The sequence below is a fragment of the Crotalus tigris genome, unplaced genomic scaffold, assembly GCF_016545835.1.
Source record: "Crotalus tigris isolate CLP2741 ecotype Arizona unplaced genomic scaffold, ASM1654583v1 scf7180000020347.5012614909:4044961, whole genome shotgun sequence".
In the NCBI taxonomy this organism is placed as follows: Eukaryota; Metazoa; Chordata; class Lepidosauria; order Squamata; family Viperidae; genus Crotalus; species Crotalus tigris.
In genome coordinates this window covers 3,098,024-3,124,083 of record NW_024097978.1, presented here as the reverse complement: position 1 = coordinate 3,124,083, position 26,060 = coordinate 3,098,024, and the positions used below count along the sequence as shown (strand labels likewise).

The window sequence follows — 26,060 nt, the reverse complement described above, 5'->3', positions numbered from 1 at the left end:
GGGGCTCATCTTCCAGCGTCATATCTTTTTGCCTTTTGATACTGTCCATGGGGTTTTCATGGCAAAGATACTGGAGTGGGTTGCCATTTCCTTCTCCAGTGGATCACATTTTGTCAGAACTCTCTGCTATGACCTATCCGTCTTGGGTGGCCCTGCATGGCATAGCTCATAGTTTCATTGAGTTATGCAAGCCCCTTCGCCACAACAAGGCAGTAATCCATTAGGACTGTGACTTAGTTATTAAGCAAAGTGGTTGCTAGGTGAAACTGCAACTATATGACTTACTTTAGCTTGCCTTTGCTTTACAGACCTGCAAAGATTGTAAATACAAGAACTGGTTGCAAAGTTATTTTTTTCATCACCATCGTAACTGCGAATGGTCACTAAATGAGGCAGTCATTAAACAAGGACTACCTAAAGTTGTATTTTTTTTAAAAAAATACCTCACATTTATTTTTATAAATAACTCAAAGTGACAAACATTCTTAATATTCCCTCCTCTTCTTTTCCCAACAACATGCATGGGAGGTGAATTGGGCTGAGAAAGAGTGACTGGTTCAAAGTCACCAGCCAACTTTGATGCCTAAGGTGGAACTACAACTGTTTCCATGTTTCTAGCCTGGTGCCTTAACTAATTTCTTATAGAGCTTAGTTTCCAACCACTTGATCAACCTTGTTGCCATTCTGTAAACTTATTCTACTACCGATATGCTGAATAGGAGAAAGATTTCTACAAGGCATGATATGGTCAATGCAAAAGACAGTTAACTCCTGATGATTTGGCAATTACATTTATATCAATGCAGTATAATTACAGTTCATTTGCAGTAATGTTATACTGTTGACTAATTCAAATTCTGGTCAACCACAATTCCAAGTGTTATCTCATTTAATTTTTTGTTATGTATTTCACAGCCATCCTTTCAACTCTTGTTAATAAAAATGTGAATGGAGCAGAAACCTACAGCATACCGTTTAGTATTTCCTTTCAGTTTGATGAACTAATGAACTCTTTTCAAGAGTCTTGAGCCAACAGTATTCACGTAATTAAAGCCATAATTATGTATTTTACCAATCTAAACTTCTGAGGTATTGTTTAGATGTCATGCTGTTGATCAAAAATGAGATAAGGTTAGCCTGTCAAGACTTGTTCTTGGCAAATTAATGCTGACCTAGCAAGAGAAGTTTTTGGGCAATGCACAAAATGATTTTTTAGACGGTGCAGCTATTTGGTACGGTCTTCTCAAAGGTTAATATATCAATACTTGTGATTGAACATTTAGAGGCATCGTACCCTCGAAGGCAAGTGGAGGTAAACTATAGGAGAGAGCTAGTTCCTTGTTCGGCAGCACAGTGCAAGTAATCGTGGAAAGCAAATTGCTTAGCTAAGCGGATCCACCTGGAGTCGTGGTGGAACTTCCTTTCTTCCCTCAAACCGCGGCATCACTAAGATTAACTCGGTTATCGGCGCGCAGGGCGACGACTGCAGTTTACTGCGTCCCTTAAGCGGTACCGACACATTTGACTGGGCCTCCCTCCCCAGCGGAGGAGGCGACATACGGCCATCAAAGCACAGCAAGTTCCAACAAGAGAAAATCCGAGTTACAGCCGTGCTTTCGGGGCGACGGAGCAGCTCTGTCCCGCCTGCAGTGCCTACTGGAGGACGCCCTTAGCGCCCCAATAGGGGCTCTGGCGCCCCAGAGAAGTTCCCGTTGAAGCTCCGCCCATTTCGCATCAGCCTCCTCTCCGAGTTCGTCCAAATGCCGTGGGAAGTATACGTGAGTTCCATTGGTTCTGCAGCGGTGACAATTCAGGCCCCGACGTTTTTCATTGGATCCCAGAAAGGAAAGAATGTGCTGCCCGATTATTTTCGTAGCTCTTCTGTCATTGGCTGCTTATATAGCGCGGATGCTTCCTTTCCACAAGCGGCGATTGGTCCCGATGTAGTGCTAGAAGGGAGGGCTCTGTGCGTTCACTTTCTTCTGATTGGATTTTTCTCCGAAGCTATTCGGCTCGGAAACCGTTCGGGTGTTCGGCTCGGCATCCACGGAAGACGCTTAGCAAGGCTGCGTAACTGGGCTTTGAGGGGAACGCGTGCGTAATACCGACGAGAGCGCAGCGGTTCTTTCCGAGTCCAGAGAAATGGGGCGGTCGGTTCCGTATTCCCGAAGAGTAGTCCGTAGGGGCGCGTAAGCCGAGTAAGGAGCTAGAACCTGGTGGCCGTACCAACAGCAACCGAGAGAGAAGCTGCTGCAACGGCCCCGTAAGCGAGTAGCGGACAAAGGAACCCGAGCGAAGGGGTGGCGGAGGCGGGGCCAAGCGAGACCCATCGCCAGCAACGTCGCAGCCGGCTGAGTCGGAAAGATCTGCCGCTTAGCAGAACCATGGATCACCCCGCCGTCCTCCAACTGCACTGCAGCGCCGTCCGCCTGAGCCGCCCCTCCGGACGCGATTTGCCCGCCCCACGGGCGCTATGAGAACTCCGGCGGCACTCGGCCCCCGCGTTGTCGAGCGAGAGACGGAGTGACCAGGCAGGTAGGCAGGCAGGAAGGAAGGAAGGCAGGAGCCCGCTCCTAAGGCCGCCCCTCCCCCGCGCCCTTCCTGCCCCCGCCGCCTCTCCTCATACGGCCCCGGCGGTTTGGCCGCCACTCTGTCAGGTTCTTTTCGGCAGCGGACGCGCCACCCTCGCGTCATATTCCTCCGCCGGCAAATAGTCCGTCCCTTCACTGTGTCTCCCCAGCGCCCCCATCCCGAGGGAAAAAAAAAAACCTCTCTTCTGGCCGTCGCCTTCTCACGTGACTGACTCGCTACCTAGGAAAAGGAAGGAAGGCGGGCGAGCGAGGAAGAAGAAAGGCGTCGCATCGGAGAGCCGAGCGGTGCTGCTTCTCTTTCCTGCCCCTCGCATCAGAAAGGGGCGGGGAGTGACTGGATTGTAGGGCTGGGCGGAGGCGGCCGCAAGCCCAGGCGCTGCCGCTGCTATTGCTACGGTAATAGGAATGAAGAGGATGGTGGCCTGCTGACGATAAAGCGAAGTGGAAAAGGGGCTGGGCAAGACTAAAGGCGGGCGCCCTCCTTTAAGGGTGGGGGGCCTGATCTTCACACTCTCCTTTTCTTCGCTGAGAGGACGAAACGGAGCAGAGAAAAGGAAGAAAAATCAGAGGAGGAGAAAGTCGATCCGATAGGGAGGAAAAGCTAACAGCTAACAAACCATGTCAGGGCGCCCGAGAACCACCTCCTTTGCAGAAAGCTGCAAACCGGTGCAGCAGCCTTCAGCCTTCGGCAGCATGAAAGTTAGCAGTGAGTATTGATTTCCATCCTCGGTCCTTTTTACATAAGCTATTCCAAAAGGAAGCATATGGTTTTTATATTTTTTAAGAATATTTCATTTTTTGGTTTCCATACATTCAGAATTGTCAGATCCATGCTGTCTTTTCAGCAGCTTTTTCTTTTTTCATCCACCCATATCTTGATTAGGCCTATCCTATGGCTTCCAACTAGGGAAGCCTTCCAGTGTATTTTCTCTATATTCCATGGTATGTTACCACAGGTTTTTATCGTACAGAAGTGGCAGATATGCTTGGTGATTAATAATGCTGTACGTATTTTGTGTACAATTTTTAAGATTGGTTGGATTCTGCAGAGGTATCTGGAACTATGTATTTGATTCATGGCACAAGCTTTTAAATGATTAGGCAATGACTGCATTCTCTCATTCTATTTCATGTATGGTAAGTAAGAAAAAATGTTTACTATGTACATTTTAAGGATTTTTCATCTAGAATATAAATTTTCATTTGATTGGTGGTGCAATACTTTCCAAAGTTGAGGGCTGTGTTCTGCATGTTTTTAGATCTCTCTGTTTCATACTTGACAAATAATTGGGATTTTGTGATGAATAAATCAACTTTTCAGTGTATAAATCGTGATGGGTATGGCACTGAATACTTTATCTATTAATACAACTTTATATAATTCTATTTTTCCTAGTCATAAAAATTAAGGTAGGATAGTAGACAAAACTTGTTTTTAAAGATACTGTGGTATTGATAGTTATATTTTGAAGCAGTGATGTGCAACAAAACTTTAAACCGGCTACTTCCTTTCTTCTGAGAGTGGCTCTCCCATCCAATGCAATGATTACCAACATACTTCTAGATATTCTATTTTATTAGAATAAATGGCCTTAGAACTTTTATTAAAGATTATTTCTGAAAAAATGTGATTGAATATTCTTCCCTTATTTTCTGAGAAGTCTTATTTTTGTTTGAAGAGGCTGACCTCCAGAAAACTAAAAGAATATGTAAATCTACAAGCCAGACAATCAATAACTAAAATGTGTGACAGCTACCTCTTTGTTGTTGAAGTTCCATGCAGTAGCAACAACATGTTTATGAAGTCTCAAGTAAACTGTTGACTTGGTGAATTACAAGTTACGCATGTTTAAATTAAAGATTAAATTCTACCCAATCCTAATTTAAAATTTAGATAGTATTTCAGATTTTTAAAAGCATTGCTGACAATCATACAATCTTTGATTACTTTAAAACATAGAATATTGTATATTTTGCCAATTGTTTCATGTAAATATTAGATGAGAACCCTTGTGTTAATTTATTTCTCAAAACTTTACATCCTACATCACCTTAATAACATAGTATATCAGTTTGCAATTCTGAAAGGGTTCAATCAGTTTATTGATGGGAGAAAGTTAAAGCTGCCCATAAAAAATGTAAAATTGTATCTTTTTCTGTCAATTATGATGAAGAAACATGACATAGGTTTTGTGGTATGCAACTGTTATTTCAAATGAAGAAATTACCATAAAAACCAATCTATTCAGAAACAGTCCCTATTGACTTAAATTACCATATGTATAGTAACTTATGCAGCTTGTGAATGCAATCAGTATATGACCCATAGTGCTACATATAAGCCTTTCTCAGTCCAGAGATGTTTAGTCATGATGTGACTGATTAAGGGATTTCCCAGCCAAAATTGTCATTTTGGGAAATGTTGGGATTTCAAATCAGTACATTTCAAGGGTGCTATGGTTGGAGAATCATAGGTAGAATTGAAACCTAGGTCAGATAATGCCTGAACTTACAATTTGCAACAAGTCAGGATTTTTTTTTAAATATTAATATTGTATCTGATTTGCATCCAAAACTAAGCCATAATGGATAAATTCATTTTTCATGCTGATGCCAAAATCAAACAAGTCATACTGTGACATAATGCTGTGATTCACACACTTCTTTTAAACATGTTTGAATCCGAGTGGGTCACATACAGTATAGCATCCAGAGACCTCCAAGATTGTGATACTGCAGTTACAGGAATGTAGTTCGGCCCATTAAAAAAGGGAGCTTGGAAAAAATCTGTGCAATGAAACAGGTGTGTTATTAGAAAAATGCTCCCATTTTTAGTACCACCTAGGAAAAAACCTCGAGTGATTTCTGCACAATCCTTAGTGATTATCACATATCTTACAGCATTTGGAGATGGAAATGCTGGCACTTGGTCATAAGAAAGATTGGCTATTCTTTAACTAGTTACAATACTAAAAACAGTTTTGATAATGCTATCAAGGCAAACTAAATGTTTCCTTATAGAATTAGGATATGGCAATATTGAAGTACCACCAGTTGTCTAGCAAGGTGTCAAAAACTTGATAACCAAAAAAAAGGGGAAAAAGTGATAAAGTACAGGTGGTCCTTGACTTACAATAGTTTGCTTAGTGACTGTTTGAAGTTACAACAGCACTGAAAAATGTGACTTATGACCATTTTTCACACTTGTGACCATTGCAGCATCCCCAGGGTCACGTGATTTACATTCGGATGTTTGGCAACTGATTCATATTTCTGATGGTCAGAGTGCCCCAGGGTCATGTGATCCTCTTTTGCAACCTTTTGACAAAAAAATCAATGGTCGGGTGCGTGGCCAACTCAACGTTCAGGTCGGGGGCGCCTGTGTGTGTGGAGGGGTGGGCGGAGCTGTGGGAGGGATCCAGGGATCTCCAGTGGAAGGGGTGGGACTGAGGGCATGGTCCAGTGGAAGGGGTGGGCATCAGGGCATGGTCCATCGGAGGAGCCTCACAGTTCTGGGGGACTCCCAGTTGGGCAGCAGAGGGCAAGCGCCCAGCCCAGCCCTTGAGCTCTGGGGCACCAGGACCCTGCAGCTAACCCAGTCCAGCCCCACTTCCCTGAGGGGGCGCCCAGCTCTGCTTACTACCTCCTCAAGGCTGCTGCTGCTGCTGTGCTCACTCTCCTTGGCTAGGTTGCTCATGGTGAGTGCAGGAGGGCAAAGTGCGTGAATCAGAGGGACGCCGACTTCCTCTCCATGTGAGAGGAAGGAGACCCGGCTTTGTAACCAAAGCATCCTTTGTGATAGGATGGGAGACCACCATGATAGGCCAGGAGGAGGGACAAGGGGATGGCGAAAGGGCAGCAGGGCTGCTGGTGGCCAAATGCTAAGGCAGGACTTCCCTCAGAGCCTCCCTCTCTCTCAATATAATCTTCCTTCCTTCCTTCCTTCCTTCCTTCCTTCCTTCCTTCCTTCCTTCCTTCCTTCCTTCCTTCCTTTTTCCCATTTCTTTTTTTCCTTCCCACTTCCTTCCCCTTTCTTTTTTTTTCCTTCCCCACTTTCCTTGTTTTCCTTACTTGCTCTCTTCCCCTCTTTCCCGTTTCTTTGTCTTTTCTCTTTCCCTTTCTCCTTTCCTGTCCCTTCTTGGATGCTCAGATGCAAAGGGGAAACATTTCTGATGCCCCTTTTCCTTGTGATCAAATGCCACTTTTTGCTAGTAGTTTGTGGCCACTTAAAAGATTGAGAAAAACCAGACTCAATTTGTGCTTGGATTTAGTGGGGGCATCCAGACAACAGTAGAGCAAAACTGTCAAAATTGTTGTGATAGTTGATCAGAGCTCCTCTGTTTTTTATGTGCAACAGCTTTACCGTTTAGGAACAGAGGTAGCTTAGTTGCTTTTCTATTAATATATAATCCTTAAAAGGGCTTCCCTATAGGGACTCTGCCTTGGTCTAATTCAGACTGGAAATATAGCAAAGTAAAATATATCCCCCCACTCTGCTTTGTCTTATTTTCCCACTGGAAATGGCTGTTAGCAACACACAGGGAAGGGATACTTTCCTAAGAGCTCACAATTCAAGAATACCAATGTTAAAAATACCAATTGCCAACAAAGTTCTGTCTGTGACAAAACAGAACACAAAATTGCTTTCTCTTTTTTATTGGAGCATTTCCTATCAAGTTGCCTCTCCCTCCCTCCCCTGCCTTTTTTTTAAAACTGCCAGAAGTTCTGGGCAGAGGTGGCCACAGGCAGGCAGCGGTGGGCAGAGGCTTTCCATTTTGACCCCTATCCCCTGTCGTTGCCTCTGTGTGGCTCTCAGCTCAGCTCACCTCTCCCAGACCTGGCACGTGTTTGTGTGTGTGCGTGTGTGTGCATGCGGGTGGGGGGGAGTCTCACCCCTTGTAGTCCTGCGCCCTTAAAGAGACCTTCTGTGATGGCAGGCTGCAACTAATGAAAACTGGTTTTCTTGGAGTACTTGTTTCTTTTTCTCAATGTGCCACCAATCGCATCGTGCCCTGCCCCTCCTCAGCTCCCGCCTCCAGGCCCGTGGAAGGCTGCAAGAAACTCTCATCATAGCTTCTCTTGTCTCTCCAGTTCTTTTCCTCCCCAATGTCACAGCATGGGGCTGCAAGGAATGAGACACCCCCCCCACGCGCGCGCGCGCGCGCACACACACACACACACACACACACACAAACAAACAAACAAACGTGCATGGATCTGGGAGAGGTGAGCTGAGAGCCAACCAGAGGCCCTTCAGGCACAGAAACAACGGGGGGGGGAGGGGTCAAGATGGGAAGTTTCCTGCCCAGAGCCTCGGGAGCTTAAAAAAAAGAACCTGCAAAGCACTCAGAATGTGGTCCCCAGGGATGCCGGACCCAGTGTGCTTGCTGCCTTCTTTGCATGCTCCCAAGGGGCTGGGCGGGGATGGGGCTGAGGCAGCGACGTGGCCTATTGCTGGTTCCAGGGCTGCCCCATGGATCTAAGGCTGAGCACATTCTGGCTTTGATGGTAGCTACGAGGTTGTAAATTAGCATCCAGTTGGCCTGGGCTGTCCTCTTTTCTTTCTAAGTGGTCAGTAGAGATGGTCAGCAGGGATGCCGGGCACTTGTTGCTGCCTCCTGGGCGCACACCCAGGGGGTGGGGCTGGGGCAGCCCCTCCCCTCCAAAACCTCTTTTTATATCCTTTCCTCTTCCCCCTTCCTTTTCCATGCACCTCCAGCTACGCGCTGCTTCTGGAAGCGACAATCAGCCGGAGAGCGGAGCTTATCTTGGGGCTTCTGCTGGGTCCCGACAGCTCTGCAGCTTCAGCTGTCTCTTCCTCAAGGCTTGTGCGACATTGCCACCGCTTCAGCTAATTCCTCTCCCTCCCCACTACCACTTCTCTAGGATGGTCACGTACCACCTGCCAGGTGCCAAAGTACTACCAGTGGTACACGTACCACTGGTTGAAAAGCCCTGATCTAGGTGGAAGAGGATATTTAATTTTTAAAAATCTATATCCACAGTAATTGCTGTTAATAATGAAGGAAATTATTCAGTGTTTACTTACGTCAGTGTTTCCCAAACTTGACAATTTTAAGTCATGTGGACTTCAACTTCCAGAATTCCACAGCCAGCGTTGCTGGCTGTGGAATTCTGGGAGTTGAAGTCCTCATGCCTTAAAATTGTCAAGTTTGGGAAACACTGACTTACGTTATCCAATATTATACCTGCCCATTATGCTGTTTCTTTCATAAGCATAAAATATTTCAAGAAAAAAATTAATAGTAGGGTTTCAGCCCATTTAAATGCATTTTCAGTGAGAAATACCAATATGTATTATTCCTGACTAACTGATTGAAATATTAATAAATTTAAATATAAATAATACATTTGAAATCAACACACATGTTAAGTAAAAGTGTGCATCATCATTTCTCATTTGTGAGAAATGGAAGAATGGCAACTCTAGTTTGTATATCCACAGGTCTTAAGATAAATAAAATACATTGTCCAATTAGTCTACGATACTGTTTTATTCAGTGTTTTTTTAATTGATTAGTAGAACAGATGCATCCACTAAAATCTTACACATATAATGTAGTATTTTAATGTAAAGATTTGCATGTATTGAATCTTTTGTCAAAGAATAGAATCAGCCAGTTTTACTTTAAAAGCAGTCATGCTTTAGACCAGGGCAGTGATAGCAAACCTTTTAGAGACTGAGTGCCCAAACTGCAACCCAAAACCCATTTATGCATTGTCGAGTGCCGGGTGGGTTTGGCCCATTGGGTGAGCATGGCCCATTGGGTGGGCATGGCTGTGGTGGTAACGGCAGACTGGGTGGGACTAAAAAGTTCAATCAATCAATTCCAACTTTGCAAGATCTTTTTTTTCCCCGCGAGAAGTTACAATTGACTGAACCTTTTTTTTTTTTTTTTGCCTAAAGCGAAAACGTTTTATAAAACCCAGCTGAAGGCTTAGGACTGGGGCGACAGCGCACATGCCCACAGAGGGGGCTCTGAGTGCCGCCTCTTGCACCCATGCCATAGGTTCGCCACCACTGGACTAGGGCTCTCAAACCCCAGGCTGGATTTTGACAGATTTTAATACCAACAACATAACCTAGCTCCTGTGCATACACAAATGAAGCTTCACATGTATGCCCACTGCTTGTGCGGACTGGTTCTCAAAGAGTGGCGGACCGGATCAATACATAAAGTTTGCATCCTTTTCTGATAGATCAGAGCAGTGTCCTCAACCCTTGGTCTGCGGCCCAGTACCAGTCTGTAGCCTGTTGGGAATCAGTCTGCTCAAGTGGTGGGCAAGCATGTAAAGCTTTGTGTCGACAACCCCGGGAGCTAAGTTGCGCATGTGAAACTATGCCTTCTTCCCCGCTGCCACTGCTGCCACTAGTCTGTGGAGCAAGAAAGATTGGGACCGCTACTTTAGGCTATTAATCCTTAGCTCTGCTTACTGTAGTTTATGGAATGTTTAGTCCAGAAAATGGGGCCTTTCCTAATTTGGGCAATAGCAATGGCAGTTTCAGTTAGGGAATTCTGGAGATGGAAGTGTGTCTTGAGTTGGAGAAGGCTGATTTAAGTACTAGATTGGTTATCCTGATATCAACTTTGTTTCTTTTGCATTTTAAACTATTGTGTTATATCCTTTAATACTTTTTAAAAGAAAATCTTGGATAGCTAAATCTATATATGCACACATTCACAAATGCATGCACACACATTTTTCAACCCGAGGTCATGCTGTTGATTTTAAATCTGTCAAAATCTATTGTGCATTTTACATTTAGCATAGGAACTCAGTAGATTTAGAATGTGAAATAGCTACGCACTAGTGGTTTCACAATCAGTTAAATGGAGTATCTCATGTTTTAGGTAAAGTGAAGTGAATGCACTTTTGAAATAAATGTTTTAAATCTAATTCCTATATAGTAACCATTTGCTTATTGATGAAGCATAGCATGATTCAAACTTTCATTTAATATTTCAAGTTATGTGGGGTCCTTGGTGCTCTCTGAAAAATGTTGTACCATTTCTGTACCACCATTTCTTTATCAATTTTCTTGTGATAGATTTTATTTATTTTAATCTCACCTTTATTATTTTTATAAATAACTCAGTATGCCTAATACTCCTTCCTCCTATTTTCCCCAAACAACAATCCAGTGAGGTAAGTTGGGCTGAGAGAGAAGTGACTGGCTCAAAGTCACCCAGCTGGCTTTCATGCCATTGTCTCCATATTTCTAGCTGGTACCTTAACCACTAGCCCAGGCTGGCTCTCTTTTTGGATATATCCATCTTTTACCATGTCCTTGTTTTCAATTTATTTTTAGATCAAGAAATTGTTTTACATGTAAGGCTGATATATGCATTATACAGGTTTCTTTGATGAATGCTGGCATGAAGTGTATGATTTTACATTTTCATCATTACTATAATGGAATGTGAAAACAAATTTATCAGGGTAAAAGAAGATGGTGGGAGATTTGTACTTTCAGACTTGCAAGAAGTTTCTCTTAATGTATCCTTACAATACAGTGTCATAGAATCATAAGGTCCTGGACAAATTGTTGTCCAATCTTTTCATGTAAACCTCCAATGCTGGTGCTTCCACAACTCTGGGAGACAACTCTGGGAGCTGTTCCATTGATTAATTGTTCTCACTGGCAGGAAATTCCTCCTTATTTCTAGGTTAGATCTCCTCCAATGAGCTTCTACCCATTGCTTCTAATCCTACTCTCAGGGGCTATGGAGAATAAATTGATACCTTCTTCTCTGTAGCAGCTTTTCAAGTATTAGAAGACTGCTATCATGTCTCCCCTCAGTCTCCTCTTTGTTAAACTAAACATTACCTAATAAGCTAACTATACCCAAGTAGAATTAGTTCATCTTGCTGTGTTTCCTATCTATTTCTCTTGAGAGGCTGACAGTTACAATGTACAAAATAGTTTTATCACTTAAGTTTTTTTAAAATATTCTTAAAGTCTTGTGATGAATTAGAAGATTCTTTCCTTCTTTGACTTTCTTCTTTTACATATTATTGTATTTATCAATACGATTTATAAAGTTGGATATTTTGTGGAAACCAACATAAATTTCTTACCTATCTTTTAGGCTTTGACTTTTCAAACCAGATTATGGGCTGATTTATATGAGCAGGTTGCCCTAGCTCTGGTATTGGCCGATAATCATTTGCTGAGTGTAGGATCCATGATGGCATCCTGTCTATGCTCCTAGCCCACTAGAAAGGCAGCCACAACCCAGTTATAGATGGTACTGCTCAGCTACAACTTCCTCACCTGTGGTTGAGTACTATGCAACAGGGCAAAAATGCATCTTCCCTACCAGATCCTACAGATACTAGTTGCTGCTCTCCTGCTGGACAAATCTTTTGAAAAGATTCACTGAAAAGCTGGACTTTCCCCCCCTTTTTTTCTTTTACAAATTCATTGGTGGAAAGGTCAAAAGGTGCATCTTTCTTTTCTCTTCTTAAAATCAGATGAAGTCGACAAAGAGTTCTACCAATTTCTTTTTTTAGTTCAGATGATTGGAATAATGGTAAAACCTGTGGTGTTTTCTTTACTATTATTATATTGACGCCATGTAGGAGGGTGTCAAATCTGAGGGTGATTGTGTGGAGGGAGATTCATATAAAAGGTATAAAAGTGAAAAACATATATCCTCAAAGATGGATCTATCCCTCAAGGATGGAAAGGAAAGTGATTAGTGCATGGATTCCAGTCATGATCAGAAGAGTAAGGAATTAGAAAAGTCACCTGTTAGGAACCAAGATAAGCCATGTTCCAGATAATATCAGACTGTCACTACAGCCAAAATGAAAGAAGGGTTGAAATCTGGAAAGGTATTGTTTAAGTTGATTTCATTTCTAGATGGTTTACATGCAGGAGTCAAGCAGCCTAAGGCTCCTGTGTGAAAAGTGAAAAACCCTACAATAGATAACAGTGTTACAGAATGAACAATAGAGTTAATTGTTTTGGATAAAAAAATCAATTATATATTTGTAAGAGTAATTAATTGTTTAAAATGTGTAATCCATGTAGAATGTTGGTTAGTGAAATTTTTGGTCAAGTTTAAAAAAATGAAGGTGGTTAGTACATTTGATTAAGAAATAAAATAATTGTAGACTTAAAGCAGTTTATGAGTTTAAGTTTTATCATAGGTACTATAAAAATTGTAGTTACATGTAAACTTGAAAGGTCTTAGACATAGCTTTCCAAGTCACAAGAAATAATCTCAACTACTTTTGAAGCATCCATTAAAGTAAAATGCAAATTATGTAATCAAAATAGTTTTATCAATAAGTTTTCTCAAAAATCTGGAATACTAGCAAACTGTAAAGTAGCAAGTGCGTACATTGCATATATTATTTCAGGCCAGGGTAAAATGTCATCTGACAAAAATCTGTATTCTTTTGTCAGATTTGTAATTACTTGGATCTGTACTGTACAGTATTGTAATGAAGAGTAGTATAGAAAAGTTAGTTAAATGTGTGTGTGTGTGTTTGTGTGTGTAAAATATGTTAAATGATAGAAAAATTTCAGTCACTGGTCTTCAGTTTTTTGGCAAGGTTTTTAGAAGTGGCTTGCTGTTGCCTCCTTCCTAAGGCTGGACAAAAATAACTGGCTCGGGGTCACTCAGTTGGCTCAGTGACTTAAGGCGAGTCTACAATCATGGTCTCCTGGTTTCCAACCTGCTACCTTAACCACTACACCAAATTGGCTCTCATATTCATTTAGATTACAGGGATTAGTGCTCAGAATATATCCTATAATAATTCTATAATTGTGTTTTCACATTCAACCAATTAAATCTATGGTTCTTAATATATTCCGGAGTAAAAAACAAGCAGTACTGTGGATACAGATATTGGCTATTTAGAGTGTCAATATGCTGCAATTGTTCTGTTGCCTACACTGTATAATTGAATGAAAATAATCCTAATTTCTGCGCATTACCCAGGGTCAGAACCAGGTTTCCTATTGCCCTGATTTAGTGATGGATGATTATATCCATTTTCCTTTCTCATTGCAAATATCTTGGTCCTCTTTCCATATCAGTTTATTGATATAAAAATAATATATTTGTTTCAATGCATTATTTTAAGACTCATTCTTATACTTGCTTTTCCTTTTGTAATACTATTTATCTCTCCATCCCATTATAAAATAGGAAAAATAGTGCAGTTTTTTAAAATAGATTTAATATATGGATTACTATTGTGAAATATACTACAAAGTCAGGCTAGGATTGGCAGAAAAAAAGACTCATTATTCATGCTCAGATATTGCAAAATGCAGCAGCTAGGTCACGGGTTGGCAACCCGTGATCTTTCAGCCGTCTCCTGCGGCTCCCTGTCCTCAGCCACCATGTGCAGTCTGAAAAAAAAAGTGGGACTAAAAAAAATTCAATCAATTCAAACTTCTCATGAAGTTTGAATTGATTGGTTGAACTTCTTTCCTTCTTCGTACTGCACGTGGTGGCTGGGAGGATTGCTGGAAAAGTGTCCCTGGTAAGGAGCCGTGGGTGGTCGGTCTCAGGGTACCTTGTCCCTGCCCAGCGGGTCTCCCTTCGCCCTGCTCCGCCGCCACCTCTTTTAGTTGGGGGGGTCACCGGGGGTCTTCCGGAGCTTCCCCTCTCTGCCTGCGCCTTTTGGCCATCTCATGGGCAGCGGATTCCCCCGTGGCGCCCTCTTACGATGGCAAAGTGGCTGAGGATGTGGCGGGGTGGCAGCTGGGCCGTGCTGCCGCCACTGGAGCCATTGCCTCCCGTCCTGCTTCTCTTCCCCGCCCATTCGGCTGAGGACATGGCGGCTAGGCCGCGCCACCACCATTCGGAGCTACTGTCTCCCGTCCTGCTCCCCCTTCCTGCCCGTTCAGCTGAGGACTGGTGGGGGCGGCAACTGGGCCGGGCCGCACCACCGCCACTAAAGCTGTTGCCTCCCATCCTGTTCCCCCTCCCCACCTGTTCAGCTTAAAACGCAGCAGCCGTGCCACCACCAACCAGAGCTACTGTCTCCCGTCCTGCTCCCCCTCCCTGCCCATTCGGCTGAGGATGTGGTGGGGCGGCGGCCGGGCCGCGCCACCGCCACCGGAGCCATTGCCTCCCATCCTGCTCCCCCTCCCTGCCCGTTCGGCTTAGAACGCAGTAGCCGGGCCGCGCCACCACTAACCGGAGCTGCTGCCTCCCGTCCTGCTCCCCTCCCTGCCCAGTTCACCAGGGTGATTTCATTGCCATTAAGACACTGCTTCTGCCCAAAAAATTAATGGCATAAGGGAGCTTTATTGGTGTTCTTCCTCTTGTCTTCTCTAAACATCCTATATATCTGGGAAGGAAATCTTTGATCCTCCAGATAGGATTGAACTACAACTCCCAGAGTCTTATCAGCAGGTGTTATAGTTCAGCAACACCCAACTGAGTTCCTCAGCTCACTTCTCCAGCATGATAGATGTAGCATCCACTGGTGGGTAATCTCAGCCTTCCTGCTCAGTTGAGACTAAGAAAAAAACTTCAGCCACACCTCCTTTGGGCGGTCCTTTCCCAGTTTTTTTTTAGTCTCAGCTCAGTAGGATGCAACTTTGGTGGCTCTTCTGTTAGATTAGTTTTAAACTAATTTGATTCTGGAAAATAGAGTTATTTAGAATTTAGACTTAGGTTTGTTTTTGTGTTTTTTTTGCAGTTAGCAGTTTTAATTCACTTGTTTTAAGTGCTTAGAGGCAGTTAGAGTCCTAACTTAGAAGAGGATCTTAGGCCTCTGTGAGCCGATTGCAGCTGACTCTGACTGGCTGAGGAACAGCGCTAAGCAGCTGTTCTGCGCTTAAATGGAAGCTGTTTTTTCAGCGATTTGGAGTGCGGCTTGATTGTCTGGTCCTTTTGGAGCGTGGCCGGGCTGGGAGGCCTCATTTCTTACCATCGTGGCCAGGACGCTCCAGCAGGTGCAGGACTCGATCTGGATCGCAGCGGAGGCTGCGCAACTAATCGCAAGTGTTCTGCCTTATAAATAAAGAGGGGAAAGAGCAATTACTGCAAAGGTCCCTCATTGTTATCAATCCAGACAGATTGACGGTTGGAAAGTTTCTCCCTGGGGCGTCGCCATTTTGGGAGACGAGGAGGCTTGCGGCCGCCATTTTGTTTTAGTTATTGGCCGTGATCGCCATTTGACGGCCTTATATATCCATAGAGGCCTTATCAGGCCTGATCCTTTAATACCGTAGCCTGCTGTGTTAGGCTCTCAAGGGGGGAATTACACAGCACTCCATTGCATACTTCCTAAAGGAAAGGAGCGGCCTCATTCAAGCAGGAATATACATACACAATTCTACTCTGTTTATAATTTCTGAGGGACAGTTTGCACTACCTGTTCCTAGTAGTTCACGATGCTGTGTCAGCAGGGCCTAGTCAGGCAGTTCTAGTGGACTGTCTGGCTGTTTGCCATTGCAGTTGTTCAGAGTGTGGGAACCTCCCTCTTTGAAAACCAGATCTGCGTGTTTTTTCCCCCATTCCTGGACATCTCCTATTCGGAATATCCAGCGAGCGATGGCAGACAGTGAAACTCCTCAGACATCGCAGGGTTCTGGAGTTCCCCACACACAAACAAAACACAGATCTTCTGAATTGGACATGGGGGGGGGGAGAAGAAAAAGGCCAAGACAAAGCATTTAACTACCAAGGAACCCTCCAAGGCTGCTGAGCTAGGGGCCTCGAGGAGACATCAGGCATTGAAAAAGGAATTTTCCAGAGTTCAAAGGCTCAGATCCAGTGAGGCTGAAGTGGTTCCCCCTGTTTCACTTGACCGGTCCCCATTTGAGCCTCCATGTGTGCCTTCTTATGACGCTCCCAGGGTTTGGTCTCCTCAAGGGGAAACTGAATAGGTTGGTCCCTCTCCTCCTCCTCCTCCTCCTCCTCCTCCTCCTCCTCCTCCTCCTCCTCCTCCTCCTGTTTCTTCTGCTTCCTTCACACAACAAGTTCCGGCAGCCACAGCAATTGGAGTTCGCTCTACAGAACTAGGCATGTGGACAGAGCAGTTCCAGGCATTCATGCACCATTCGTTTAACCAGTTTATGGCTTCTTCCATGGGTCAAGGGTTTCCCCAGGTACCACCGCCTCCGCCCATATCCATCTCAAGCAGGGCGTGTTCAGTTAGCTGGCTCAGGTGTCTCTGAAACATCTCAATTAGGAGAAGGGGAATCTGTGGACCTGGAGTCGGTAGACATCCCCATGTCAGAGGATGAGGAGGCGGCTCTGAATCTGACCCTGACAATGGGTCTCTTTGATCCTTCCCTGTTCAGGTCATTACTCCTAAAGGCCTGTAGCACGGCCAAATTGGTCACAGAGCAGGAGCCTAAACCATTTATCTCCTCTACACAGGAGTCTAATCCTTGGTTTGCTGAAAAGATAGTGGAGGAGAAACAGATTTCTTGCCCTGCTGTATTCCACACCACTGTGGAGAAACAGTGGACCTCATTGGCCACTTTGCCTTCTCCCAATAGCACGGAAAAGAAACTCTTTAATGTCTCTTCCTCATTTGACTCCCTTCTAGAGGTGCCTACTGTGGACACTCCTCTCACTTCACTATTCTCCACATCTACAGTCCCGGGGGATATGGCGGAAGCTCTAAAGGCAGAGGACAAAAGGTTTGAGTTTTCCTTTCGCAGAGCTCACCAGGCCTCGGCATGGGCGATTAAGGTGGCAATGTCTTCGTCCTTTTTCATGAGGATGTCCATTATGTGGCTCCGTGAGCTACAGGCTCTGATCCCTCCTGACCAGGTATGTACACACCAGACGTTGGGGAAGCTAGTAGCTGCGTCAGAATACACGGCAGACTCTTCCCTCCAATCGGCCAAGTTTTCCGCTAGGTCCATTGTGGTCACTGTTTCATCACGCAGACTGCTGTGGCTCAAACAGTGGAGGGCGGATTTAAAATCAAAGTGGCGCCTATCAATGGCAGCCTATAGTGGAAAACAGCTATTTGGTCCGGTTCTTGAACCATACCTGATAGAAGGGAAGAACACACGAAGGGTCCTGGCGCACCCCTCTAAGAAGGTGGATAGAAGGCCTCAGCAGGAATTTCGCAGGCAGGCCTTTCGTGCCGGGGGTTCTTGGGAGTGGAGGCAGCCCTTTCAAACCGGGCAGTCCTGGGAATGGCCCAGAGGTTCTCGATCCTTCTCCCCCAGACAAGATCGACAACAGGACCGCCAAAGTTCTGGAACTAAGGGTTAATTCCAGTCCAAACGTCCCTTTTGAGGGGCAGGGGGTCGTCCTTTCAGGAAATCCAAGTGACGCCAAGGCGGATCCTCCTATGGGCGGTCGCTTAGCGCTGTTCAGCGACACTTGGGAGGTCACCACCAACGACTCCTGGGTAAGGGAGACCATAACATATGGTCTCGCCCTAGAGTTCCTATCCATTCCCTCAGACCATTTCATTCAGTGTCCCACATCAAAAAAAACACAAGGCCGAGTTAGTGTCCAAGGCCATATCTCATCTGCTAGAAATAGAAGCCATAGAACCAGTACCTCAGGATCAGACAGGAAGAGGGTTCTACTCCATCCTGTTAGTAGTTCCCAAGGCCTCGGGAGGTTGGAGGGCAATTCTGGATTTAAAGGGACTAAATTACTTCCTAGCCTACAGGAGATTCAAGATGCAGTCCCTCAAATCCATTCTTGCCAGTATCAGAAAAGGGGATTTCCTCTCCTCCATAGATCTGACCGAAGCGTACCTTCACATTCCCATCCTCCCTCAACATAGAAAATTCCTCTGGTTTTGTTATGCGCACCAGCATTACCAGTACAGGGCTCTACCCTTCGGCCTCTCTTCGGCCCCTCGGGTATTCACAAAGATATTGGCAGTCTTAGCAGCCCACCTAATATTGATGCCGATGCACGTACAATGTTACCTGGACGATATAATTATCCAATCCAGTTCATTCCGTTCCGCCCAATCGGACCTACAGATTACAATAGAGACACTACAGAAACACGGATTTTCAATAAACTTCAAAAAGAGTCACATAATCCCTTCCACTTGAATTCTCCATCTAGGAAAAATAATAGATTCCATCCTTTGCAAGGTTTATCTCTCCCAGGAGCGCAAAGACAGTATCAGGTCGCTTATTCATGGAATCTGGAGAGAGAAGGTAGCTCCACTGGTCCAGCTGTCTCAGCTGTTGGGCAAGATGGTTTCCTGTCTTGGGTATTGTTCCGTAGGCCAGACTGCACTCCAGAACTGTCCAGTGGTTCCTCCTTCCCTTCCAGAGACGGAACGTGAGTGCCTCAACAAGGAACGTGAGAGTTCCACACCACACTCTATTGTCCCTCCTATGGTGGACGTCGTCAGCACTAAACAGGGGGTCCCTGTTCAAGGAACCTCCCAGGCTCACGTTGACTACGGATGCCAGCCTATTCGGTTGGGAGCACACCTACAGTCTCACATGGCACAAGGACAATGGTCTCTCACACAACATAAATTGGCTAGAACTCAGAGCAATACATTTAGCACTCTGTCAATTTTCCGACCTTGTGGCGGGGAAGCACATCCTGATAATGACGGACAACGTAGCAGTCATGGTCCCTCATGCAGGAAGCACTGGATCTGGGTCTGTGGGCAGAATCCAATCTGAGATCTATCAGTGTGTAACACATATCAGGGGAGGCAAATCGCCAGGCCGATTCACTGAGCAGGGCGACGGTCGACCACTCGGAGTGGCGTCTAGATCCAGCTCTGTTCAGGGAAATTTCGGAAAGGTTCGGACAGCCACAGGTGGATCTGTTTGCCTCAGCGACAAACTCCCAACTCCCCAGGTACTTCACAAAGTTCCGGTCACCGGGGGCGGAGGGAACGGACGCCCTCCACAGCAAGTGGCCCAGGGGACTGCTTTACACATTTCCCCCTCTGCCACTAATACCGGCAACCATCCGGAAGCTACTTCTAAAACAGGCGGAGGTAATCTTAGTTGTTCCACACTGGCCAAGGTGACCGTGGTTTGCCGACCTCGTAGATCTGTTGCTCTCTTCCATGGAGGATTCCGCCGGGTCGCGTATCTCTCAGTCAAGGGAATCTCCAACACCTAGAACCCCAGTGGCTTCAACTAGCCACTTGGCACTTGAATGGGAGAGTTTAGTCAGACAGTCCTATTCGTCTGGGGTGATCTCCATGATCCAAGCCTCAAGGTGACCCTCCACTAATAGAATTTATGATGCCACGTGGAAGAATTTCTGCATGTGGTGTAATTCACATAATCTTAGACCTTTATCGGTCACCATCCCTGATATTTTAGACTACTTTTTGGAGGGACTGAATAAGGGTTTATCAAATAGTACCATCCGCAGGCAAGTTGCGGCATATCAACGGTCCTCACGTGTGACAATCTACACTCATTATCACAATACCCGGCAGTTGCCGCCTGTCTAAAAGGGGCAATTAACACCAGACCCCCTATGATGCACCGATATCCCTCATGGGATCTACCAAGAGTGTTGCAAGCCCTCTCGACGTCACCATTCGAGCCTCTAAGGTCTTGCTCACTTTACTCCCTCTCTGAAGGTTGCCTTTCTGGTAACCATCACGTCAGCAAGACGTATTTCGTAACTGGCTGCCCTCTCGGTCAGAAATGATCTGTGTATATTTCTGGAGGACAGAGTCGTCCTTAAATTGGATCCTTCTTTCATTCTTTTTTTTTTTCAAAGATAATTTTTATTAAATTTTGACATTTTACAAAAAACAAAACAATCTTCCCCCCAACCTCCCCAACCCTCCCATTCCCTCCCCCGACCTTCCCAGAGCTGGATATAGGCTTAATTAAAATTTCATCAAAAAATCTTAAAAAAAAATATAAACCATAAATAAATCTAACATTAGTTAAAAATCTAAATACATTAATTAGAAAAATTATAAAATAATTAACAATAGTATATATATAAAGAAAACATGAATACAAAAAATAAATGTTTAGAAAAGAGAAGAATGAAAAAAAGGAAAAAAGAAGAACAAAGAAAGAAAAAAAAACCAAAATATTCCATTTTAAATATAAATTGTTAAAAAACTAAATAATATTTTTTTATATCTAACTTATGTTGTATAAAATCTATCCATTTTTTCCATACCACAACATACTTCTCTTGCGATTGATCCTTCAAGAAAGCCGAAATCTTTGCCATTTCCGCCAAATAAGAAACTTTAAGAAACCACTCTTGCAAAGTAGGCAAAGATTCCTTCTTCCAACATTGCCCTACTAACAACCTTGCGGCCGTAATTAAATTTAACATCAGTGTAGTCTCCTTTGTATCACAATCAATAACAATACCTAACAAAACAATTGAGGGGTAAATTTTACCCTCCTTCTAAAAATTCTTTGAATATTCCACCATATCTTAATCCAAAAAGCTTTTATATTTTTACATGACCACCAGATATGATAATAAGTGGCGTCCAAACAGCCATATCTCCAACACTTAGGCTGTAAGTCAGGGTACATAAGAGACATTTTTTGTGGATCAAGGTGCCATCTATAAAACATCTTATAAAAATTCTCCCTTAAGTTCTGGGCTTGTGTAAATTTAACATTTCTCACCCAGATAATTTCCCAGGTATCCAGTGGGATTGGCTCACCAAAATTTTGTGCCCATTTAATCATACATTCTTTAACTAATTCTGCTTCTGAATCCAATTCTATTAACACCCCATAAATTCTCTTAATGTGAGTTCTTCTTTGATCTTTTACTTGTTTAAAAAAATTCTCATCTTCTCTAAGCAAACCCACATTACAATCTACCTTCCATCTATCCACAATTTGTCTATACTGAAACCATGAATATATAATATTTTCTTGTGCTAAATCTTCCAAAGATTTTAACTGCCAATTTTTACCATCCCATCTAAGTAATTGTGCATAAGAAACACTATCCATCTTAACTCCTCTCCTTATCCCCTCTATCGCATGCCATGGTATGGCCCATAATGGAATTTTAGAATCAGTTCTATAATATTTCCTCCAAACCCGAAGTAAAGAAATGCTTATAATATGAGATTTAAAAACCCTATCAACCTTTTTATTAAAAATTAGATAGGCATGCCATCCAGAAAGTAAGTCCCAACCCTCCAAGAGGAGTATTTCTACATTTGTTAAATTAACCCAATCACTAATTAATGTTAAAACCACAGCATCATAATACAATTTCAAATTCGGTACCTTGAGTCCACCTCTCTCACGAGTATCTTGTATGATTTTAAGTTTTACTCTTGGCTTTTTCCCTGCCCAGATAAATTTGTTGATACCTTTCTGCCATTCATTTAAATTAACCTCATTCTTTAAAATAGGTATCATTTGAAATAAAAAAAGAAACTTTGGCAGAACGTTCATTTTAATCACCGCAATTCTTCCCAGAAGAGATAATTGCAACTTCTCCCAATTTTTCAAATCTCTTTGTATCTTGACCCACAGCTTTTCATAATTATTTTTATACAATTTTGCATTAGAGACAGATAAAGTAACCCCCAAATATTTTACCTTGTCAACAACCTCAAAATCTGTCAAATTAACCAAAGTCTGCTTATCGAGATTAGTCATATTTTTGGGTAATATTTTAGTCTTATTATTATTAATTTTAAAACCCGAGACCCATCCATATTGATGTATCAATTGTAATAACTCTACTACAGAATAAATAGGTTGTGATAAAGTAACCACCAAGTCATCTGCAAAGGCTCTTAATTTATATTCTTTTTTATTAACTTCTGTTCCTTTTATTTGCTGTGATTCTCGAATTTTAATCAACAATATTTCCAAGGTTAAAACAAACAGCAATGGTGACAATGGACATCCCTGTCTAGTCCCTTTTTCTATTGTAAAAACCTCTGACAAACTCCCATTAACTATAAGTTGTGCCGTTTGTTTTTGATAAATGAGACCAAGAGCTTGTAAAATTTTTCCTCCAAAGTTCATTTTCTCAATTAATCTTAACATAAATTGCCAATTCAATTGATCAAAAGCTTTTTCAGCATCTAAAAATATCAATCCTGCAGAAACTTGATTATTTTTATCTAAATATTCTAATAAATTAATAATTTGTCTAACATTATTCTTCATATACCTTCCAGTTATAAAACCTATTTGGTCTGTGTGTATAACATGATGCAAAACCCTCATAAGCCTGTCGGCTAAAATTTTCGCAAAAATCTTATAGTCTACATTCAAAAGAGATATAGGTCTGTAGTTCTTTGGTAAAATAAGGTCTTGATCTTCTTTTGGAATTAAAGATATAAAGGCTCTACCCCATGACGAAGGAATCTCTAAGCCCTGTAATATATTATTAAAAAGTTCACTTAAAGGTTGAACCATCTCTTGTACCAAAGTTTTATAATAAATAGATGTCAAGCCATCCGTACCCGGTGCTTTACCTAATTTTAATTCTTTAATCACCATCTCAATTTCCTCATTAGTAATCAAACCATTAATTTCTTGTTTCTGATCTTCTGTTAGTTTAGGGAAGTTGGCTTCGTTTAAATAATTATCTATATCTGAAACCTGTACTTTGGTACTCTTATATAATTTTTGGTAATAATCTAAAAAAGATTTCTTAATCAACTCCTTCTGATAAACCAATTTACCATTATAGTTTATTTTATCTATAATTCTCTGTCTCTGTTTCTTTCTCAATTGATATGCCAACCATCTCCCTGGTTTGTTAGCATTACAAAATGTATTTTGTTTCATATACAATAAGTTAGTTGCAGTTTGATCAGCCATCAACATATTAAATTGTGATTTAAGCATTTTTATAGATTGTTTAACCTTCTCATCTGTAGGATTTAGAATCAAAGTTTTTTCTTTTAATTTAATCTCATTTTCCAATCCCTTACGTTTCTGAATCTGCTTCTGTCTGTGAGCATTATTCATTTGTATCAAAATCCCTCGCATAAAGGCTTTACCTGCATCCCATACCATAGACATTGAAGTTCCCTTATGCATATTTAAAACAAAATAATCCTTTAAATGCTCCTTTAATTTTTGGACGTTCTTTTCTTGTCTAAATAAGTTTTCATTCATCCTCCACGATCTCCTCTCCTCTTTTTCATCGACCAACTCCATCCAAACTGGACTATGATCCGTCAATGTCCTAGGAAAAATTTTAACGTTCTTTACCCTGAAAAATAAATCAGTTGTAATCAAGAAGAAATCAATTCTTGAAAAAGATTGGTGTCTATCTGAAAAGAAGGTGAAATCTCTCTCCTCCTGATGCGTTCACGCCAATAATCTCTCAGCTCCCAATCCTCTTTCAACTCAAAGAAGGCTTTAGGTAATTTAGCCTGTTTGAAAGAAGTAGAAGATCCTTTTTTATCTCTTTGAGTATCTGACACACCATTCCAGTCTCCCATTAATATAACAGATCTGTAATCCAACAAAGTTAGTTTCTGATGTAGCAGTCTATAAAATTGTTCCTGTTGTTGATTTGGTGCGTACAATCCCACTATAAATACTTTCTTACCATATAAGGCAATTTCAATCATAACATATCTCCCTTGAAGATCAGATTCTACCAAACAGGCTGATAAATTTTGCTTAACATAAATAACTAATCCCCCTTTTTTCCCAGGAGCAGAAGTTACAAAATGAGATCCCAAGTGAGCGTTAACTAGATATTTTTGATCTTTAAGTGTAATCTGTGTTTCCTGCAAACAAATAATATCATTATTATGTTGCTTTAAGTAGTGAAAGATTTTCTTTCTCTTTTGAGGGGAATTAAGGCCATTAGCATTCCAGGTCAGGAGCTTTACCATCTCCCTTAACCAGAAGCCTGGAGAAGACTGCTTGAAGATCTGCCATTGAAGAATGTGCTGCAGAACTCTTGGGTCTTGCTCCTCCCACCGGCAGTGAAACAATTTCTTGAAGAGATTCTTTAACTTCTTTCTTCTGTTGTTCCTTTTCCTTACGTCTATGTGCTGCACGGGTCATTCTTTGCTCTTTGATCTCTGTTTGTTGCGACCACTCCGCTTGTAGCTTTCCAGCAACCATCACACCTAATCCTTCAGACTGCTGTTCCACCTCTTTATCATCCAGACCTTTCTGCATCATAGATGATGGTGAGCCTGCTCCCAGGACCGAACTGTAAAACTCCTTTGCTTTAGTAACTGTATTAAGTCTATAGCGCGTCCCCGCATGGCTCACAACAATACCCATCGGAATCTCCCATCTAAATGGCATCATTCTTTTTTTAAGCTCATTAGCTTAAAAAGGCAAAGTCTTTTCTCTTTCTTAAAATTTTAGATGGGATCTCCTTTAAAATAATGACATCTTGAGCAGCAATCTGGAATCTCTTATTATAGAAAGCTTGTATGATTTCATTACGCAGAGATCTCTTTGCAAAATAAATCACCACATCTCTTGGTAAGTTTTTTTGTTTTGCGACCCAGGAGTTAACTCTGTAAATTTTTTCCACTTCTCTAAATATCTCTTCTTTATTTCTATTCAAAATAACAGTAAGGTCATTTACCACAATCTCTGTCAGGTCCTGCTGCATATCCTCTTTCAGCCCCCTAATTCTTAAAGCATATTCTATTTCCCTATACTGAGACATAACAATATCATCTTGTGAAATTTCCATCTTTTTTTCCATGCCTTCAAACTTGTCTTCCAGAATATCAACCTTGTCTGCAACCTCTTCCACTCTAGAATCTAGCTTCTCAACCACAGAAGCAAGTCCTGTTAATGCCATAACTATGTCTTGCCTCAGAATAGTATTGTTCTGCTCCAAAAGCTCCTTCATTTCCCCTCTGATTTGGATTTTATTCTGCTCTAAAAGCTCCTTCATTTCCCCTCTGATTTGAGATACAGCATTTCCCATTATATCTTTCATATCTTGTACCGTTATTGTTGGCAAAGGAGGAGAAGGTGGTGGTGTAGCTTTAGGTTGTTGTGCCGGTAGAATCGCAGGAGAAGAAGCCACCTTTGGAACTGTAGAAGCTGCTTGTCTCTTTGAAGCCATTTAAAAAAAAAACAAAAAAAATCTTGTTTCTTCTTTCTTCCTTCTTAAAAAAAAAGCAATAAAAATATCCTCAAAAAAAACAAAAAAAACAAAGGAGAGTTTAAAAATCTCAAATCCACCTTTTAAAAAAAAGGAAAAAAGTTTAAAAGAAAGCTATATAGTCCATAACGTTCCGTTTGACTCACTTTTTTCCGAAAAAAAAAACTTTCAAATCGCCATTTTACTTTCACTCTCCACTCAAACAAAAAAAAAGGAAAAAAAGAAAATCAACCTAAACTAAAAATCAAATAAAAACCAATAAGTTCAATCCTTTACCCAGCTCTGTCCGCTTTAAAAATAACTCACCAGGTTTCTTTAAGCACGGAGGTGATAGCAGCGTTTTGCTTTGTTCCCAAAGGATCAAAGACAGCTGGGAGGTGGAGGCAACCCGAACTCTGAGGGAGCTCTCTTTTCACCCCCCCAAGAAAAAAATTTC

The 26,060-nt window shown here is 42.4% G+C and overlaps 1 protein-coding gene across 7 annotated transcripts in view; it reads left to right on the top strand.

The window, feature by feature from the left end:
* Positions 1-554: 554 nt before the first annotated feature.
* The window catches only part of GSK3B (glycogen synthase kinase 3 beta), a 192,600-nt gene continuing 167,094 nt past the window's right edge, over positions 555-26,060 (top strand). The window contains exon 1 of one of the 7 annotated variants that reach the window (XM_039366608.1): positions 555-3,297. Coding sequence is in view for 6 of the 7 variants with exons in the window: in XM_039366602.1 (XP_039222536.1) it covers positions 3,210-3,297 (88 nt within the window). In the remaining variant the exon portion in view is untranslated. The remainder of the gene's footprint in view (positions 3,298-26,060) is intronic. The other 6 variants (XM_039366602.1, XM_039366604.1, XM_039366601.1 and 3 more) reach the window with 6 other exon arrangements.